Source organism: Spermophilus citellus (genome assembly GCF_964194105.1).
Source record: "Spermophilus citellus genome assembly, chromosome: 2".
Lineage (NCBI taxonomy): Eukaryota > Metazoa > Chordata > Mammalia > Rodentia > Sciuridae > Spermophilus > Spermophilus citellus.
Window position 1 is genome coordinate 134,061,900 of NC_138183.1, and position 22,482 is coordinate 134,084,381.

Genomic DNA, 22,482 nt, shown 5'->3' on the forward strand with positions numbered 1-22,482 from the left:
AGACATTTGCCAGAGACAGCTGCCTTCCTATCCTAACTTGCCTCTATTCTCTCTTCCCCGCCCCCCACCCCGCCAAAAAAAAAAAAAAAAAAAAAAATGTTGCTGAGAGCAGGGAAGAGAGCACAATTTAAGCAACCAAATCCATCAACTTTCAGACACATCAATATGTTCACTCACTTCTGCTCCCTACATGCATCAGTGGGCAAAGGCTATACCAAAGAAGGAAGCCTTAGCCACTCTTCAAATTCGGTGCCCTGCCGCTACCTTATGTTCCCATTTACTCTCCCATAACGTGAACTGATCAAACTAGGTAAAAGCACATTACTTAATGCTTCAAAAATCACGTGCATTGGCCTGGCCGGTGGCGCGTGCCTGTAATCCCAGCGGCTGGGGAGACTGAGGCAGGAGGATCGGAAATTGGAAGCCAGCCTCAACAACTTAGTGAAGCCCTAAACAACTTAAAAAAAAAGGGGGGGCCGGGGATATAGCTCAGTAGGTAAAGTGCTTACCTTGCATGCACAAAGCCCTGGGTTTAATCCCCAGCACCACAAAAAAAAAAAAAAAAAAAAAAAAAAAATGCCCGGGCATGTTGCTCAGTGGTTAAGCTCCCCAACTCGCCCCTAGATTCAATCCCCAATACTAAAAGCACAAGGCACTTTTCAAAATTCACATGACCAGGATCATCCCTGGACTGTTAAGACTGAATAGACCAATCCTTCTGTTTTTATTAAGTATTCCACATAATTTTAACAGGAGGAAATTAAAGCTGAACATGCAGAAATTACAGAATTTAAAGTAAATGTGTCCTCAAAACAAGTATTTCTTTTTCAAAAAAAAAAAAGGGGTTGGGTTTCTTCCTTTAAAGTTAAAAAATACCATTAATATTAAGAATATTTTTTAAAATATTGTTTTCACTTTTTAAAAATTTACTTGTTGGCCATTTATACTTTTAAATTTTTTTTTAAGTTGTAGATGGACACAATACCTCTTTTATGTGGTACTGAGGATGAAACCCAATGCCTCACACAAGCTAGGTGAGCACTCTAGAACATGTTCCTTAAAAGCAATATAATTAAATTTCTAGGTGATAAAATTAAGCCACTTTTTTCAAAAACCAAAATGAACATGAAGGAACAAAGTTTAAAACCTAAGCTTATTTTTTAAATGAGTTTTTTGTTTTTGCAGTGCTGGGGATAGAACTCCTGGGTCTACACATGCTAGGCAAGCACTCTACCATTGAACTATACCCTCAGACCCTTGGATGAGTTTTTGATACAGGTCCACAGAAAAATAAAATCAAGGTCAGGAAAATTAAATCATACAAAAATTACTATAATTACAAACCCACAGATTACAGATGAATTCAATATTTCAGTTAATTCTCTTCACTCCTGATCAAAAGTTTTGATTTTAGTTGTTTCAAAAAGCATTGTATTTACTATTCCATCAATTGCTCAAAATAATAACTTTCAAGTAGACTTTTTGGTGTTCTGGAAGTATCTATACCTTTTCCATCTCTGCTAGTCAGATTTCTGTCCCTCTGAAAAACTAAAAAGGAGCAAAATTTATTTTGGTTCCAAAGGTTTTAATCTATGATTGCTTGGCTCTGTCCTACTTGGGTCTTTAGTTGGGAGCACACAAAAGGCAGAAATCCAAGGACAGAAGGCCTGTTCACCCTATGCAACTTGGAAGCAAAGGAAGGAAGAGAAGCTGAGCATGGCAGCCTATATCTATATCCAGCAACTCAGGAAACTGAAAAAGGATCCCAAGTTCAAGACTATCCTGGGCAATTCAGTGAGACCCTGCCTTAAAATTGAATAATAATATAAAGGGCTAGGGATGTAACTCAGTGGTAGAGCACCCTGGGTTAAATCCCCAGTACCAGAATAAATAGGAAGAGGAGGAGCCAGGGTCCTAATGTTCCCTTCAAGGGCACACATCCAATGACTTAACTTCCTTTCCACTAGGCCCCACCTCCCAAAGGTTTCACCATCTCCCAATAGTGCCATGAATTTCTGTGGGGGGTTGAGAGAGGGCCTTCAGTGTCCCCCGTTGGGGGACAGTGAACATCCAAACTATAGCACTATCATTTGATCAAAAGAAGCATGTACCTCTATCTTATCTGTGGCACACTGGAATAACAAGTATGTTTTTTTCTCCCCAACACCAGTTTTCCTCAGTGTGCTTGAAAGCTTTATGACTGAGACTTCCTCCCAACACACTGCTGTTTCAAGTTGTTTTGGTGTTTTAATAAAACTTCTATTCTTGGATCTTTCATTTTTGATAGATCTTTCAAATAACTTATTTCCAGAAAAGCGGAATGGAAAGCCAAAAGTGCCTTTGCATGTTTGAAAATGGCGTATTTTTCCTTAATAGCATGGCTAAATTTAGAATTTTAAGGAAAAAAATGGGTCTTAACCTTCCCATACATACACATAATCACACATAAAAGCATACTTCAAGGCATTACAATTTATCTTCTATCATTCAGTGTTGTCTTGAGAAGGCTGATGGCAATCTGAGACATGCCTTTATAGGTAATCTATTTTTCTCTTTGGTAATTTTTTCTTTAGCCATCTGTTTTATTTCATTTTTCCTGCTTTAGACATGATACGCTCTTTATCTGAAAACCAATTTCATCTATTTTTTTAATATTGGGGTTCAAACCTAGGGTGAATTTATTCTTCTTGTTTTTCTGTTATTTTCAGAAGTTTCTATTAGTAGATGCTAGATCTTCTAGTTTTTCAATATCACCATAATTTTTACATGTCTTCTTGCTTTGGGGAAATTTCCATGATTTTATCTTGGAGTTTTCTAATTTAGCCTCCTCCATGCCACTTTTGTAAACCATCTTATTTTAATTTCTATAACTGTTTCCAATAATTCTATTTCCTTTTCACAGCAATTTGTTCTTACTTTATGGATATAGTAACTTCAAATTTCTGTATAATTATCAGAATTTAAGTTAACTTTTGTTTGTGCTTCTCTCTCTCGCCCATAGATGTATCTTTTCAAAGTGGTTTACAAACATCTGAGCATTAGTTACCATCTTCTAGATTTGTTCCAGTTTGTCATAATTCCTCTTAATCCTTTACCTTAGCCTTGATTAAGTGCACAACAGTTAGATAGATTTATCTAAAAGTTTCTAGTGGGTGGTAGAGCACTTGCCTGGCATGCACAAGGCCCTGATTTAATCCCCAAGCACTGCAATAAAAAAAAAAAAAAAAATGTTTCTAGCCAACATGCTCAGATCTGAAGCATCCACTTTCTACTTCTTCAAGAGTTGCTATAAAGGATAACTGGACTGTAAAGTTAGAATAAAAAGGTGTTTTGAATCACATGCTTGTCCAAGCTGTCATGTCTGTTCTTGAAAAGAACTTTTATAATTCCTCAGATCCTACTGAATCAGTTATTAAATCTCAAGTAACTTTCATTTAGTTCCCATGCTTTTAGTTACTAATTATTAATTTGCCTCAAATTGCCATTCTGTACTGGGCAAAAATAGGGCCTTGTTTCCCTTTGACCTCAGTTTCCTAATCACTGCTCAGTGCCCATACCCTAGTGAAAAAGCAAGAAAAAAAATCAGTCGTCAAATTTCTATTATTGCAGATATGCCTAACCTAGCCTTTTTACAGGTTTAGCCTTAATTACCTTAATAAAACTATGAATTCCTCACTTTTCTATAACTAAGCCTTAATTTTTTTCTAGAGAGGTACAGTGCAGAAGATAAAATCAGGTGCTTTCATCCACTCAACCTTCTAAACTGAAGATGCTTCTATTTGGCATAAAAACAAATTTCAGGCAATAAAGATGTGACTGTTAAATAACTAGTTATTTCTAAAACTTAGTTTAAAACAATATACTTAAATAAAGCTATTACTCTTCAATTACAAGCTGAAGAAATACTAAGATCTTTTTTAATGGCCATCCTGCCCCCAGCAACCAGGAAGTACTTCTCTGCAATACTGCCAAATGACCAAAAGTATCACAGGAATGTTAGAAGTATATTTTTTTTCTTTCTTTTTTCTTTTTTTTTTTTTTTTTTTTTTTTTTTTTTTTGTGTGTGTGTGTGTGATTTCAAGACAAAGCCCAAGTTTTCAAGAATAAATCTAAGGCAAAACTTCACACCAAGTTTGGGTTCTACTTCTTTTGAAACATTCCCTCCAGTGGTACACAATACAGAGAGAAATGACAACTGTAGTTGAAGTTAGTACCTTTTAGGAAATAGTTATTTAAGCAATCAATATTTACTGAGCACCTATTTTGTGTCACGAACTGTGACAAGACAAAGATAAGGTCCTCAGCTGCTGGATGTCCTGTGGGATGATGTTTAAGTATACAGGTGTTAGAGTAACACACTTTGCTTTGAGACTTGCTATTTGATTTCTGGCAGTTGTGTGAACGTGGACAAGTACTTTCAGTTCTCTAGGCATTAGTTTTCTCATCTGTGAAATGGAACATTGTGAGATGCTGATGATAGAATGTTCCTGAGAGACCTTGGACCATGAGCAGCCCAGAAGTATATTTTAAATTATGTCTTCCACAACTTTTTGTTTATAAACTGGAAATAATAATCACTTCTAAGATACCCACTATTTAAAAACCCTCCTTCCATCAATTGCATAAGCAGTTCAAACTTAGATTACAATTCCCAGCAACAATTTTTAATTCCTTATTTTGCTGTATACATAGTGAAGGTTTCTGTTAACCAAATGTCTGATCTCTTTCCTTGACAAATGAATGACATATTCAGTACACTGAAATCTAGATGAACCTTCCTCCCTTCATGAATACACAAGATACACATAGACTTTAAAACAATCAACCCAAAGATATACACACAATTATAATATATAACCCAAATTTCCTCAGGGGACATTTTTCAGAGCTAATCTCTAAAAACTATAACCAGATTATCCAAGACTAAGTCTTGTGTTTGATGAATACATATCTCAATGTCATGATTTGTAAATTTAGCCATTAGACACATTGTGGGAAACCAGCTCACATTTAATTGTTACATTTTAAAATTGTACAAGTATTTTGACCACTACCCTCCCAGCCCATATTTAGTCTCTTAAAATGACAGAAAAACATCACTGATCACAGGTTTAATGAGTTTAATAAGTTTACCCCTTTAGTTCCTATTTGCAGCACCCAATATTCCTTTGAAATACCAGTAAGACCCGGCAGTGACCAACAGTAAATTTCCACCTTCCAGAGTTGAAAAGTTCAGTTTCTCTGAGCATTTCTGTGTTACAGTGGCACTTGTCCAGAACTGGTACCTCCCCATAGCTGGGGAGCTTTAAATGTACCAGTGAAAAAAGTTTTTTCCCCTTCAAGGGGAAGGAAAAAAAAAAAGATTACTCCTCAAAACCCAGCCAATCTGGCTGTGAGGTCTTTCATTCTGTCCCATCTCTTCAGGCTCTTTCTTTTTTTTTTTTTTGCTTTGCTTCTTTTTCTTTTACTTTTTTGCAGTAGAGCAAGAGAGACCAAAACCTAACCTGAGATACAAGAAACAAGACAGTGATGGCTATAAAGGGAGTAAACAAGGAGCAACTGAGATACTCCTTTACCTCCCACATCCAATGTATGTGCTTCACAGAAAATCAACAAAAATAACAAACCCACAAAATACAACAACTAGAATTACAAAACCCATTCATCCAAGGTTGCTAAAAGGCAGGAAGGAGAGGTGGGAGGGTAAATGGCACAGGGAGAAAAACAAAGTATTTAAATCAGTCCAGGCACAGGGGCTGGCAAATGCTAGAAAATAGCTGCAGAAAAACCTGTGGTCCTTTCAGACTCACGGTGGTATTAAAAATCCACATACTGGTGTCAGAAAGATCCTGCCTCCCATGTACCAGAGACAAAAATTCCTCAAAGAGAAGGGAATACACAGAGGGCCCTTGGCAGAGTGGGTCCTGCCTTCCCTAGCCAGGAGAGGATAGAGAAAAGAGCTGCCACAACTTCTTTCCAATCCACCCATCCCCTTTAGATGACAGGCAACTCAATGGCCCACAGCAGCCTTCAGTTTGGCAGGAGATGGATGCGGTGAAGGGAACTTCTCTGCAGACGTTGAGCTACTCAGGGCAGACTGCAGATAGACTGTCTTGTGGAAGAGTCTGTTGCTTAAGAAGACCACTAAGGAGAACAGGCGCAACTGGAAAAGGCTAAAAGCAAAAGATCCAACATTGTTAACCTCCAGTTTAGCAAAATGATTCAGTCATGTGACAGCTTATTTGACTATATTAAATTTAAAACTGCATAGAGAAAGATAATTAAAATTTGATCAAGGAAGAACAGGTATCAGACACATGGCTGAACAAGCAACTAAAGGGTGTGAGACTATAATGCAAAGGTAGAATGCTTGCTTAGCATGAGCAAGGCCCTGGTTTTAGTCCTCAGCACTTGGTGGTGGGGAGGGGGGCGGACCTGGGTCCTGCAGCTTCTGTAAATGCAATGAATCACTAGTTTTGAAGTATTGGGGCTTATATATTTTAGATTAATTATAATTTGAAAAGTGCTTTTCTATGGCTAATTTCAGGATATAAACTTCAAGCCGAAGATATCATATATCTGTGGTTAGTTTCAAGCAAGTACCATTTTTTAAAAAAGTAATTAGGAAGCTGAGGCCGAAGGAGTACAAGTTCAAGATCAGTCTCAGCAACTTAGCATGGTCCTATGCAACTTCATGAGACCCTGTCTCAAAATAAAAACTAAAATGGACTTGGATGTAGCTCAGTGGTAAAGCACCTCTGGGTTCAATCCCCAGCACCAAAAATAAATAAATGTTAAAAATAAAATAAAGCCAGGCACGGTGGTACACACCTACAATCCCAGCAACTAGGTAGGCTGAGGCAGGAGGATTACAAGTTCAACACCAGCCTGGGCATCTTAGTAAAACTCTGTGTCTCAAAATAAAAAAGGTTAGGGACATAGCTCAGTGGCAGAGCATCCCTAAGTTTGATCCCCAGTACCATTTAATAATAATAAAAAAAAGTCAATTACCCCTTGTATTATAAACACTGGTAAAATTACCTGCAAGAGAATGAAAAAACTCAAAATAGATTTGAAAATTCTCTAATACTAGTATCCTCATTGACTTACCAAAACTGATCAAAACTTAAGTGACTGAGCTTTCCTTTGAAGTAATAAAACTTATTATTATTGCTAAAAACTCATTTTTAAACATTTTACAATATTATCAATAAATTGATATGACCAGATGATATAGCCCATTGTTTGTGTGTGTGTGGAGGGGGGTACTGGGATTGAACCCTTGGCTTCATGCATGCATACTAGTATCCCTAGCATTTTTTTTAAAAAACTAATTTTGAAAAAGGGTATCCCTGAGTTGTCCAGGCTGACTTTTAACCTGCAATACTCCTGCATCAGTCTACAATCATAAGCACGTCCCACTATGCCTAGCAGCTCATTATTTTTTTTTAAGTTGGCCATTCTTACAAAAATAAACTAAAGATGTCCACCAGTACCTAATATTCAGTGGACTGTTAAATTTTAAAGACTATGGGTAATAGTATCAATTCAGGAAATATATAAAAATCTATATGCACATATTCATGGGAAAATTTTGAAAGTTTGGGATTTATCCCAGAAATGTTTCTCTTCTTAACTGTATATTAAGGTTTTCCTGCAATGTAAGAGATTATTTTAAAAGAAAAAAAAAATCTGAACAATTTCATTACTAGCTGATACTTACTATGCTTTTCCAGGGGTCTTTGCTTCATTAGCACTGATAATGAATAAAGGAAAGAGAATAGAGAAGAGGCAGCCACTGTAAAAAAAAAAAAAAAGAAAGAAAGAAAGAAAAAGAAAAAAGAAATAATTAGTCACCTTCACAACAGCCAGTGTGAGTTTGAGAAAGATATTAAAAGCCCAAAGTTCCTTTGTCTTCAGTGCAAAACACCACGGCTTGATAGTCTTAACATATCAAATACAGCTTTCAAATGGAACAAAAGGTTTTTCTAAGCACTGTGAATATTTAGCACTGCTCTGGGAGGGAGCATAGAAGAATTTGAGACAGAGGTTCATACAGAGTAATTTTAATACTAACTGATAAATGTCTATGACTAGCTGTCAAGAAGAAAAATCTTTACAGGTATCCTGATCGTTGAATAAGAAATCTGGCATAGAACCAAGAAGAGAAGAGATAATCGCTACATGAATTTTATTTTTACTAGTCTCTCTTAAATCTCTCTAGTAAAATTACCTGATAATGTATGAGGACTGCATTGCTGTGAGAAAAGCCAAGGGCAAACCAAATCCAAAGTAGTAAGGCCAGTTCCTTTCTATATTTGACAATCGCTGGTGCATTTCAATTCCTAAAACAAGGACAACAATGCTATTAGACTTCTTATTTATTTACTTAATTTTTTGGTGGAGGGCAGGAGAGGGTGCCAGGGATTGAACTCAGGGGCATTTGACCACTGAGCCACATCCTCAGCCCTATTTTGTATTTTATTTAGAGACAGGATCTCTGAGTTGCTTAGTGCCTCGATTTTGCTGAGGATGGCTTTGAACTCAAAATCCTCCTGCCTCAGCCTCCTGAGTTGCTGGGATTACAGTCATGTGCCACAGCACCCTGCTACATGTTTTCTTTTAATCAAGTGAAAACCTATTATAGGCAAACTATTTGAGGCTTGGGTTTTAGATACAGAGCTACCACCTATAGCATAGCTATAGCATATAAAATAGAATTGTGAAATACTGATATAAAGTTTCTTTTTTAAAGTTTTATAATTCAATAATCACAATTTCAAAGCTGATAGGGTAAATGAATTATGAATTTCAGTACCAGCATCCTTTGTCTGAACTAATCTAGAACAAAGCAAGACATCAAATAAGCCAAGCACCATAGCACAAGCCTATAATCCTAGCTACTCAAAGGCTGAGGTAGAAGGATCACAAGCTTGAGGACAGCCTCAGCAACTTAAATTCTATCTCACAATAAAAATATAAAAGGACTGGAAAGAGAGCACACTGGTAGTGCTCCTGTATTCAATCCCAGTTGCAAAAAAAAAAAAAAAAAAAAAAAATGCACACACACACATATACCTCAAACAAAAAGGATGCTGCCTGCAGAAATAACCTCTTTCAGCCACACACACCCAGCTAAATATGCCAAAGTCTTTTAAAAGATCCTGCAAGAATCTAATTATGCTGATATTAATTTAATTTTGCTAATTTAGAGCAACTCATGCTCACTTACGCCATCTTATGGCCCAGGCAGAGTTATATTAAGCACCAAAAAGATAATTCTACATTGCCATTTTCCCCAGTCTCAAGGATTAAACTCACTAAGATAAATGTAAGCTCCCTCTTGCCAATAAGAATACTTCCTTTCAAAGATGATTTGTCAAAGGCTTAAGTATAGAGTAGTCTGCTTAGCAGTAGCTATTTCTAAACTAGGCCTTTACATTCTAGGTTTCTTTAGATATACTTACCTTTATTGAACCAACGATATTCAAAGCAGTACAGTGAGTAGAGAAGGGACATATGCAGCAAACTGACCAGCTGACCAACAAGATGAATGGGAAAGAGACTCACAAACATTCCCTGAAGAACAAATATGGCATATCTTAATTCCAAAGCATCAGAGACCTAACATTATTCACCCACTGCTCTACAATTTTCACTTCCAGATGAGACACTTAGCTACTTCTCAAGCCTCTGAACAGCAGGTGTGGTGAATACTAGAGTGGCAGGAAAGCACAAGTAAATCCTTATTTCTTTTAATTTTATGATATTTAAATTCTCTAGTTGTTGGTGTGAAAAAATGATTTAAATATCATTACCTTTCACATGACACATCTGAATACCCCCATATAATGCAATACCCTGTCTTTGTGATACTCCCTCTAGTGCAACTTTTTAAAATTTGTCCAGAAGGCCAGTCTCACCTGGATAAGGAAAAGAGCCTGTAGCAAAAGGTTGAAGAGCATGTCAGCAATTATCTTGCTGACACTAGGGAATGGATGAGGCTTCCTCCCTGATACCTCAAATGCTAGGTCAGCAATATCCTGTAACACAGAAAATAGTGCACCAAAACATGAATAATTGCCCTTGTTACCTATATCCAAAACTAATACCACTGTTCTTTCACTAGAATTGCAAGGAAAGAAAAGCCCCAGACATCTGTCAATGAGATGCTTCAATGCACTAAGATAATGATTCCATTTTACAAGAGTACATAGATCATTCATTGGCTGCTTAGCCAAGAAAAATTAAGGCTAAGAAATAGGTCCTGCCAGGCATGGTAGCTCACACCTGTAATTCCAACACCTCAGGAGGCTGAGACAGGAGGGTTGTGAGTTTGAAACTAACCTCAGCAACCTAGCAAGGTCCTAAGTGACTTAACGAGACCCTGCCTCAAAATAAAAATTTTTTTAAAAGGGCTGGGGATGTGGTTCAATTGTTAAGCAACCCTAGGTTCAATTCCCAGAAAAAAAAAAAATAGATATATTAGGGCATTATATACCACTAACTTCACAGGCTAAAACTTGTCACCTGTCAACCCATCATGCTGTAGGACCCAGACTCCATTCTGCCCTGGACCTACTTGAAACCAAATGGCATTCACAACTTTGCTAAGCACAAACAGGGGTAGCACCCAAAGAGCACTGAAAATTGATGTGAGGAAGAATTCCAGCCATGACCAAACATCTCCATGTAGTGATGGATCACCTAAGAAAAAGGAAAAGAGTAGTAGTTTAATTAAAGAAATGGGAAATCAGAAGACCAAACATGGAACCCCTATTTTGCAAATATTCTTTATTTCCCCCCACACATTTCCTGTTTCTTGCCAGTATATCATGATACCTAACTCAAAAAGTCTTATTAATAGTAAACACACCATATTCTAGCCACAGCTCCAATTCAGCGTAGCCATAGATACATGCTGCTTACCTTGGAACAAACCTGTTTACAAGGCAGAAACTGAAATGTCACAGTGACTAACAGAACACAATTAGCAAGAAACCACCTGGTTTTAAAATCACAGCTCTGCCACCTATTAACAGTTGAACTATAGTAATAACTTTTATTTCTTCATTCATAAAATGGATAGAACAACAGTTCTTATCTCAAAAGGATTGTTGAGAAGTCTAAGTTAAAAACATCTAAAACTCTTGAGAAAAACTAGAAACATCATCACCCCTCTCCATGCCTATCAGACAACAAGAAGTAAGTATGTACTTACCAATAATTCGGGCCGTTACTGACTGAAGCACAGGAATAAACACACGGTAAAACAAGAGGAGACTGAACTACAGGAAAGAAGCAATAAGGTAAGCATCAAAAGTCTTTCTTTAATATAAGAGTTTCAAATTTCAGTAATGATTTTTCAGATGGGAATGCCTAATATAAATCAGGAAGCTTGAAGAACAACCAAAGAATCAGACCCATTTCTATTTCCCAGAACTCCAGCTACGAGGTACAAACCTGATACTGCAAACTTTTTGGTACAAAGAAGAATACTTCAAATAGTATTCGGGACAAAATATAGAGGAATATGCTAAGTACATGGTAATGCTTATTAGTTAAATCTAAAGCCAGCATCTTAAAACATCTGTGAAATGTTTAGATTAAGATAAATTGAATTACTGAATTCCAAGTCAAAGAAAATAAATATTTAAATTCCACTTAAGTGTACATTGGTTCTCAATTAACCATAGGCAACGTTTTCTGCTCTGGGTTTCAACAGTAATCAATTCTATTCAATACATATGATCAGATGTGAGAAGAACCTTGTTCAATCATATCTGCCCTTTTCCTCTGAGCCCCATAGATCTCTTAGCCAAAATGTCTATATACTGTCAATAGAAATTGTTATCTATAACAATACTAAAACTTGTGAATGAGTCATTTAAAATACAGAAACTAAGTATATATTCAGGACAATTCCCGACACTTGTTTACATACAGTGTGTTCTTTCTTTTTTTTTTTTTTTTTGAATTTTTAATATTTATTTATTTTTTTTTAGTTCTCGGCAGACACAACATCTTTGTTGGTATGTGGTGCTGAGGATCGAACCCAGGCCGCACACATGCCAGGCGAGCGCGCTACCGCTTGAGCCACATCCCCAGCCCCTGTGTGTTCTTTCTTGAGTGGGAATAAAATCACTATAGGTGCACAGAAACCTGAGTTATATTAAATGCATATAAACAGTTCAAAGCTATTTGTCTTAGCATTTCAAGAAAACAACAACAATCTGAAGATATTTATAAAGCACCCAGAATTTTTTTTTTAATATTTATTTTTTAGTTCTAGGCAGACACAACATCTTTGTATGTGGTGCTGAGGATCGAACCGGGCCGCACGCATGCCAGGCAAGCGCGCTACCGCTTGAGCCACATCCCCAGCCCATGCACCCAGAATTTGAGAGAAAAGAACTTACCCAGAATACTCCACCATTCCAAGCACAGCACTGGAAAATTCTACTAACAATACGTGGCTCACTGGAAAAGACCATACGCATTTAGCTTATAATGCATATAAATTAGGTTACTTCCTAATTGTCAGTTCGGTAGCTTTCCATTTTATTCCTTCCATTGGCACCACATTATTTTTCAGCACCTAATGTTCCCCCAGTGTTCCAATTTTGTAATTCAGTCAATGAGAAAAGATTAAAAATACTTCTGAGGAACCAGATTAAAAAAAAAAAAACCCACATATACACACACAAATATATAATATATATGTTCTGAACAATGAGGTAGGTTAGAGAAAATCAAAAGAGAAAGGCTTTGGTTGGGGTTCTTCTATCAATAAATCAATCTACATAGGCTTTCCTACAAATAAACCAAATAACACCTGTTGTTGTTTTTGGTTCTTTATTTAGCATTCTGTTCTTTTTCAAACATCATGAATTCATTGGTACTAGGAATTTAACCCAGGGAAGCTTTACCACTAAGCTACATCTCTAGCCCTTTTTACTTTTTGAGACAGGGTCTCAGTAAGTTGCTGAAAGCCTTGATAAGTTACTAAGGCTGACCTCAACTTGTGATCCTCCTGTCTTAGTCTCCCCAATCACTGGGATTACAGCACCTCGGCACTTGGCAACATTATGAAATTTTAAGCAAGGTATATTACTAGATCCTAATTTACGTCAGTGTGGGGGGAATGATTCAACCATAACATCTTTCTGTGAAGAAACACAAAAAAAAAAATGGAATGCTGAAACTTTAAGTTACTCTGTAGGTCGTTATTATTCCTAAGAATCAGTCACTTCTAATGTGCCTCTCCCTGGGACATTTTCTGACATGGTCCTATACTTCTTACCTCTCTTGCTTTCGCTCTATACTCTGGGCTCTCCTCTGTGCCAGGACACTACTTGCCCTTCTTCGACGTTGCTCCTCTCTTTTCTGCTGGATTCGAGCGTCTAGCTTTGAGATGGTACAAATACCCCAGATGGAGTCTTTGATTCCCTATAGACAAGGATATTTTTCAAGAGGAGATTATGGATTGGAGAAGACTTTCCACAGTTACATATAGATAAGTAAGAATGGATACCATTTTATTTAGTTAGTTACAGAGCTTAAAGGACCTTTTGATATGTATGTGTGTGTGTGTGTGTATATATGTATATACAAGTACAGTATGTGTGTATACACATACACACACACATACACACACACACACACACACACACACACACACACATATATATATATATATATATATATATATATATATATATATATATAATTAAATATAGATATATCCCTTTTTGGAAGTGCTAAGAATCAAACCCAGGGCTTCATACATAATAGGCAAACACTTTACCACTGAACTATACCCTCGACCCTTAGTTTCTCTTTCTTTTAATTTTTTAAAATGATTCCCAGCTTCCAGAAGAGTTGCTAGAATAATGGAGCACTTCCAAATATATTTTTTCAAGATTTATCAGTTTAATATTTTGTCATATTAACAAATACTTACATTTTTTTCCTGAATCATTTGAATAGGTTACTGTATCATGTTTCTTAATTTTTCAGTGTGTATTTCCTGAGAAAAATGTTTTTATATAACCAAGATAGTTATTCAAAAAATTTAATACTAAAATATTTTACAGTACACATCACAATTTCCACCATTTGTCCCAATAATGCCCTCTAAGGCATTTTACCCCAGAAGAGTTCAGTCCAGCCTGGTGAAGTGGTGTATGCTTATAATTCCAACAACTCATTTAAGTCCAGCCTCAGCAACTTAGCAAGGCCCTTAGGAACTCAGTGAGTGAGACCCTGTCTCAAAATAAAAAACAAAAAGACTGGGGATATAGCTCAGCAGTAAATCACCCCTGGGTTCAATCCCAATACTGGAAAAAAAAAAATAATAAAAGTTCAGTCCAGAATCATATATAGCATTTAGTTATCATGTTTCTTTAGTCTCTTAAAATCAGCAATAATTCTTTAGCCTTTGTAGTTCTTTTTGAATAATACAGGCCAGCAAAGCATGGTAGCACATACCTATCATCCCAGTGACTTGGGAGACTGAGGCAGGCAAGTTTGAGGTCAGACTGAGCAACTTAGGGATATAAATACAAAGGACTGGGGAAGTACCTTCAGTAGTAAAGTGCCCTGGGTTCAATTCCCAATACATAAAAATACAGGTCAGCTATTTTATGAAATTCCCTCAAGCTGAGATTTGTTTCCTCATAATTAGATCCCATTAAGCATTTTTAGCAGGAATATCACAGAAGTGATGATGTACCTTTCAAGGTATCACATCAAGTGGCACAGGAACAGTGGCACACACCTATAATCCCAGCTACACAGGAGGCTGAGGTAGGAGGATGGCAGTTCAAGGAAAGCCTAGGTAATTTGGCAAGACCCTGTCTCAAAACAAAATTTTTTAAAAAAAGGGCTAGGGATGCAGCTTAGTAGCAGAACACTAGCCTAACACGTGTGAGGTCTAGATCAGTCACCAGTAATGAAGAAAGAAAAAAAAAATACATGATAGCTCTTTCCCCTTGTAATTATGTTAATTTTACAGTCAAGGTATTGTCCAGTTTCTCTATTATATGGTGCAAATGTTTTCCTCTTGAAACTAATAAGCAATCTTTGAGGAGACACTTCCAAACTCATGCTAATATCCTGCTTATTAAGTTCTCCCCTCTAGATTTAGTACCAATTCTTGCCCAAACCAATCTTGAAAAACATGGTTGCAAAACAGTTTTCCAGCTCTTCCATATTCATCAATACTATGATGCCAAATTGTTGTTTCCCCTATATACTCTACATTATCGATTAAATATCTATAGTATTTCCTGTATCCTGCATTAAATCTAAAGATACAAGGATAAATAAAACTGATCTCTAGAAAGGACTAGGGCTGGACAACCAAAGTTAGAGAAAGACATGTAAAGAAACAATTACTGTTATAAGAATGAAAGAAAAAAAGAAAAAAATTATTATAAAATATGAAGCCCTAGGATAAGAGAACACCACATATAACAGAAAAACATAAGAATATGGAAGGGTAGCACGAAGAGAAAATATCCTTAATGAATGTATGATGAGAAAAAGAGTTAAGTCTATAAAGACAGTAACAGAGGCACCTGCCAGCCAAACATAAAAAGTTCCAGGTAAGTGTTGGTAGTATAAATACCAAATTACCTGTTACCTAGTCCAAAGAACTACATTTACTTATCCATCCACCTATCCAGCTACTCAATCAACCACATATTGAGAATCTTCAATGAGATACATCTTGGTCATAAAAATGCTGGATTTAAGGGTAGCATTCTCATCAACTGTTATCAGGCAAAACAAATTTTAGAAATACCAGCAAGAGACAGAGAAGTAACCAAGCCTGTGCTACCTACTGATGACAGCATAAACTGATAGTGTGCATCTGACCTTTTTTTGAGTAACTTTTAGTTTTATTTTTGCTTTTAACCTTTAAATCTTCCACCGATAAATTTTTTAATCAGAAAACTCCAATCTTTGAGAAAATGCAATTCAAATAGCCAATGGCCTACCTAGTATGCTTACAGGATCCCCACCTATTAGATACCAGTATAGTAAGGTAGAGAAACACATTGTAGAACTGATCCAGGGTTGAAATTTTATAGCTCAAGAATGTGAGAATAGAAGATAAAGGTATTAAAAGTGGATCATATTGCATAATCTCTTTAGCCCTTCTATAATACTCCTTTGATTTCTCCTTTTTTACTGTAAGGCAATAACCTTTTAAACTCTCACTGAAGGAAGAACCTCCTCCTGCTCAGAATATGGCAAGAGAGGTTCCAGAGGAGACACTGGACGCCAGACATCCACTACAAGTAACAGAATCTTGTAACACTGAAAATTTGGGTGACTAAGTCCTAAACACACCTTTATAGGGCATTTTCTTAGAGCACCCTCCTCACCTATACTTGTAAAATGAGAGTAAAAAAAAAATAGGTTACATAATATAAATTCAAATAAAGTAGTTGAAGTAATAGTACTGTACCAATGTTTATTTTTTAGTTTTGACAAATGCATCATAATCAGACAAGGTGTTAACATTTGGGGAAGCTAGTAAAGGATATACAGTAACTGTACTATCTCGCAACTTTTCTATAATTCTTAATTCTTAATCTACCTCAAAATAAGAAGTTAAAATTTAACTGACCAGGGCTCCAATACTACAAATACTCACTGGACAGGTCTTCCAAGCTCCTATAGGGTACACAATAATTTCTATCTGAGTAGTCTTAACTAAAATGAAAACCTGTATATGAAGGACCCCAAAATGTAAAATCTCCAAGAACACTCAAAGAATTTCATAGTCAGTTTCTTAGCAAAAAGGTCTAAGGGAAAATTCCTTGAAATAAGATGTACTCACCCTGCCAAGGTCCTGGAGAAAGGTTTTGACACTGTCAGCCATCTCCTCACCACCCAGACTGTCAACTACACAGGAGAGAGAGAAGCACCCCAAAATCTCTCATCATGAATGACCTGGAAACAGATGGTACATAATGGAAGAAAAATATTTATCTTAAAGATAAATTACTTGGTGCACACCTCTACATGATGACCACCTATTCCTGTGCCTCAAACAGGGGAGCAATAGATTCCAGCACTAACACAGTGAACTAAGTGAGGCTATGACCTATAACTGCTGAAACTTAAAACCCATATAATTATTTGTTGGGTTGGCTTGTTTGTTTTGAAATGGAGTCTCACCATGTTGTACAGGCTGCTCTTGAACTCCTAGGCTCCAGGAACCGTGCCTAGGCCTCCTGAGTAGCTGGGGAGTAGCTAGGACTTCAGGTGCAATCTCTGTGCACCTGGATTTTTTTTTCTCCCCCAAGCACTGGGAATTGAACCCAGGGTTGCTGTAGCACTAAGCTACACCCCAGCCCTTTGTTAATTTTTGAGACAGGGTCTCAAAAACTTGCCCAGGCTGGCCTCAAACTTGCAAACTTTATGCAGCTGCTAACACACAGTAAGAGGAGAGGAGGAGGGAAGAACAGAAGTACTTTGGATCAGAAGAAGGGAAAAGAGAGGGGATGGGAATAGAAAGATGGTAGAATTAATCAGACATTACTTTCCTATGTTCATATATGAATACATGACCAGTGTAACTCCACATTATGTAAAACCACAAGAATGAGAAGTTATATTCAATGTATGTACAAATGTCAAAATACATCCTACTGTCTTATATAATTAAAAATAATAATAAATAAAAAAATTTAAAAAACAACTTCCTCAGCCTCCTGAGTATATGGGATTGCAAATGCTGGGACATGGTAGCTGGGCATGGTGACAGGCATGGGTCACCGTACCCAGCTACCACCGTTTTATTGTTATTTGAGGTAAATGTGCTTAGAACACTGTTCTCCTCTGAATGTTGGTGTCCCAAACTATTCCTACTACAGACTCCAAGCTTTTTTGAGGATTTAGAGATGGGTAAAAATAGTATTTCAATATCCTCTTAAGCAATTCTTATGTTTGCTGTATATCATATCCTCAACACTTGAATGAAAATATAAGCAAGAAAAAGTTCTAAAAATTACTAAATATGTACTTCTTTCAGACACAGAGACCTCAAGAACACAGAGTTTTCAGTTATAATGTGAAGCTACCTACCAAGACCTCCAAATAGGTCTATGTTTTTTAACTTTATATAAATGTGTATATAAGTGTAATAAGCATGCAACAGAGTAATTTTAAACTAGGCCAAGGCTAGGAGTGTAGCTTGGTGGTACAGCAATATGTGCTTAATATGTGTGAGGTCCTGGGTTCAATCCCCAGCACCAAAAAATACAAAAAAAAAAAAAAAAAAAAAACATTAGGCCAGAAAAAGTTCATATGTATAAATATTCCTCAAAACAATAAGGGTTTCATTTTATTTCTTGGGTAAATGGGAAATATGGCTTCAAAAGTTAAGCAATTGAGGGCTGGGGATATAGCTCAGTTGGTAGAGTGCTTGCCTTGCATGCACAAGGCCCTGGATTCAATCCCCAGCATCACACACACACAAAAGTTAAGCAACTGAGAGTTCACATGTATAAATAGTATTTAAGGTGAATGGAAAATTCACTTGCAGAAATACTCCCACCCTTCCATGCTCGGGATCAAACCAAAGGCCCCAGGTACAACTGGCCCACACACAAAGTTATATCCCCAGCTCCTAGAAATTTTTTAAGAACTTAGTATTCTACTCTATCTCCAGCCTCACTAAATCATGCTGTGGGGTCCTCAGTTTAAAAGGTATAACCTTAGGGAAAGGTGCATGGGGGCACACAAGATGATAGAATAAGACAGACATCATTACCCTAGGTACACTTAAGATTGCACATAGGGTGTGATGCTACATCATGTACAACCAGAGAAATGAAAAATTGTGCTGCAATTGTGTACATTGAATCGAAATGCATTTTGCTATCATATATACCTAATTAAAATAAGGAAAGAAAGAAAAAGGTATAACCTTAATATAACAATTTCACAAGCAGTTTATAAAAAGTTCCAAATTTCAAAACATAAGCACACCTTCCCTGACCTTTATACACTTCACTAAAGAGCACCTCATTGACCTAACTGGACTAATGCAATTCAAAACTAGTAGAGCAGGGAAGGCAGCAGACGAAGACAACCTGCACAACAATCAGCTCCTTAGGTCAAATCCTATCCAGATGTGCTCACTTCAGGAACAGAAGTTTCTACAGTTAACATTCAGTTAATACTCCTACTCTTCCCTCCTAAAAACATATACTTCAGAGTTCCAAGCATATGAGCACAGGTACAGACAGGGTTCTCAAGGCTGTACTGAGGACTCAGAGCCAGGTGAATGATAAGTATTCAATAATGAACAAGAACCAGTTTTAAGACTATCATGAATCCACTCTCTTAGCTAGCTATTTGCTTACATATAAATTAAGAGCACTAAAATTCTTCGTATATATTTTTTAGTACAAAATGCAATGGAATAAAAAAAAAAAGAAAAAAGAAATCATTAGGATTCTATATAAACACAATCCCACTAAAGAATGTGCCAGTTTAAAGGTGTGAGGAAGCCCATTACTTCATCAGGATTTTTTTTTTTTTAAATCCTGCAGATCAAACCCAGAAGCATTTAACCAGTGAGCCACATTCCCAGCCTTTTTATATTTCTTATTTTGAGACAGGGTTGCTAAGTTGCTTAGGGTCTGGCTAAGTTGCTGGGGTTGGCTTTGATCTTTTGTCTGTATTTCTTACAAGGCACTGACAGGGAGCCTGAAACATGTCTGTCTGTCCCAATCCAGAACTGCTGTTATTTGAATCAGCCAGTTAATACCTGGCTTCTGCATGTACCAACCGACAGGGTACCTACTGACCAATGGCCTTTGAAGGACAAGTCACTTCAATTTTATACTGACATCCTAACATTTTCTACAAGAAGAGTTGGTATGAATTATCTAGTTTGACAAACAGTTGAGGCACAGATAAAAATAACCTGCCACAATTTGAGACACACAGACTGAATGACACGGGGGGAGGGGGGATCCTGCAAATGAGGGGATTAAGATGCATCTGGTTCACAGCATTTTACAGGGGGAGCATTGAGTCTCATACTAAATCGCTTGTCCAGCGTTACAACAAGCAAAAGACAAATACAGCAAACTTCAGAACCCTGACGTTCTATCCCCTCGGTGAGGACTTCTTTTTATTTAAGCTATGCAAGGAGGGCTTTTGTTTAAACCGAAAGTCCCATGGACATATAAGCTTTTTTAACCCTTGAAATACAGCTCCACATTAAATTCTTGACAGTCATTAAAACAGAGGGGGTATCTACTGAGGCACAGTCCCGCACTTTGATTTCTAAGCCATAAACTCAAGTCTGAGAAAGCAGGAAACCGGAATATCCCACTCCAGGTACGGCGAAGGTAAACATCCTCACTTCTCACTGGGCTTCACCGACTGCCTCCGCATCCCTGGCGCTTGGGCCCGTCTCTCCCGTAGCTCCTGGAAAATTAAGCTGAAAACAGGTACTCTCCCTAACCACAGCTGTGCACGAGGTGCGGACCACGCTCACGTCTGGTCACAGGGAGAACTAAAGATAGCCGCGCCGCCAGCTGGAGAGAAGCTCTTCACAACAGCGTACAGCGCTGCGGTCAGGCCCCGTTCCCGGCGGATCCTTGCCGTCCGAGGTCCCTTCCTGTCAAGGGTCGTCTCCCGCAGTCATTGCGGGAAACCTCACAACCCACTCTCCGGCCCTGCCTGCCTTCACACGCCCTCACGGCCCCAGCCGCCCTGAACCGGCGGCGCGGTCACTCCGAGCCCTGGGTCACCGTAGCTCGCACCTACCAGCAGCTCCCTCGCCCACCGCGGACCGTATCGGCCCCTCCGCGCCCGGCAGCCCGCTCAGCCCGGGCGCTCCCAGGGCCGGGGCCGCTGCGCCCGCACTGGGCATGCCCGGGCCGCACGGGGCCGCTGGGAAGTCGGGCGGGCGCCGTGCTGGGCCGCCGGGCGGAGGCGGGGCCCTGGGAAGGGGGCGGGTCTAGTGGAAAAGAGGACTGACCCAGGCGGCGCAGCCTGGGAAATGTAGTCAACGCTACCTGTAAGTCGGCCCGGATGCAGGGATGCGTAAGCTTCGGGCTCCGCCTGGCGGCCGCCCCAACCACCTTCTCTCTAACTTTCCTCACTGATCCCTCCTCCTTTCTCTTTCCTTTCCCCTATTTACCCCACAGCATTGCTGATCTTTCTAGAATCCTGGAAGCCTAAAAACAGAATAAAATAGGGGTCACCTTAGTTTATTGGTTGGAGACTCCATCCCCACCAGTTCAGTTCTTCTAATAGGAAAGTCAATTTTTTGGCAAAAAGCTATAAGGGAGACAAAATTTACCTCTACCCTCTTAAGGTTTCTTGGCTGGGCGTACGAATTAAACCGACCAGATCAACCGAAGAAAAGCATACAATTTTATTTAATGTGAGTTTTTCCGTGACTGCTATAAGAAGGAAATGAAGTCCCCCAAATTAGGCAAAACCTAAGTGTTTTTATGTTACATTGAACAACGAGGCAATTGTGAAAAAAAATATGAGTAGGCTAAAGTAAAAGTATTTTAATAACGTCTGTACAGACCTCTCAACTTCCATTCTTGACGTTACTTTTGATATAGGGAAACTATCTTCCATGTGGAAGTTTTATCTCCTGCTTTCAGAAAGAGGGTAGGGTTAAAAGTATCTTTCTTTCATCTAGTATTTTTATTTTTTAAGTGCCTTTAACTCAAAGTAATACCTATGCAAAAGGATAAGGCATACTTTTCCACCCTTCTGAACCATCAAGCCTCACCTGTAAGCTTTTTCTTTCTTATTCCTTACCTCTTCAATCATTCCTCATTCCTTGTCCTTTCCATTTCCTATCTTCCTTTGTCTATACTTAGGGCTGCTACTCCTAGAGCCACCTATTCAGAGTTTTACAATTACAAGCTATTCAGTGCAACTTCTTATTTGAGGAAACCTAAAGCCCAGATGTCAAGGCTAGTGGCAAAAAAAATACCCAGATCTCTTGACTTTTCTCCAGTTCAGTGGGCCAGGGAAGTGTTGGTCTTATTCCCTGGCCCCGCCTCCAGCCCTATTCCAGAATAAAGTACCCCCTTATCTCAGTCTGCTGAAACCTTACCTTATGTTTAAGGAAGAGGAGAATCAAAACCAGAAAGATTAGAGAACGGAATGAAGCATCAAGAAGAGCCAAGAAAGAAGAGCATGAACCAAGCAATAAAAGGCCAATATAGGATTTACATATGGAAATTCCTACAGCAAGACATTTTTGTTGTTGCTGTTCTATTCAGCATTGGCAATAATCTTATTTTCTCAGCATACTACAGTGACACAACCACACCAAAGTTTATAGCAGGTCAGTTCACAATAGCCAAACTATGTAAACAACCTAGATGCCCTTCAAGATGAATGGATAAAGAAAATGTGGTATATATACACAATGGAATATTACTCAGCCTTAAAGAAGAATGAAATTATAGCATTTGT

General features: G+C 38.1%; 1 protein-coding gene across 3 annotated transcripts; it reads right to left on the reverse strand.

Annotated features, from left to right (window-relative positions):
* Positions 1 to 4,648: 4,648 nt before the first annotated feature.
* On the reverse strand, positions 4,649 to 20,957 carry EI24 (EI24 autophagy associated transmembrane protein). 3 transcript variants are annotated; one of them, XM_081279367.1, is made up of 11 exons: positions 20,803 to 20,957; positions 16,853 to 16,965; positions 13,304 to 13,449; positions 12,420 to 12,480; positions 11,222 to 11,288; positions 10,583 to 10,707; positions 9,924 to 10,043; positions 9,468 to 9,579; positions 8,234 to 8,345; positions 7,724 to 7,798; positions 4,649 to 6,173 (listed from the first exon to the last, which is right to left on the reverse strand). In XM_081279367.1, exons 2-11 carry the CDS (start codon positions 16,892 to 16,894, stop codon positions 6,011 to 6,013), a joined length of 1,023 nt encoding a protein of 340 aa, XP_081135493.1. In that variant the 5' UTR covers positions 16,895 to 16,965; positions 20,803 to 20,957; the 3' UTR covers positions 4,649 to 6,010. The 3 variants fall into 3 exon arrangements, with proteins under 3 accessions (XP_081135493.1, XP_081135494.1, XP_081135495.1); XM_081279368.1 differs by having other exon boundaries at positions 20,799 to 20,948; XM_081279369.1 differs by lacking the exon at positions 20,803 to 20,957 and adding an exon at positions 13,964 to 14,029.
* Positions 20,958 to 22,482: the final 1,525 nt, after the last annotated feature.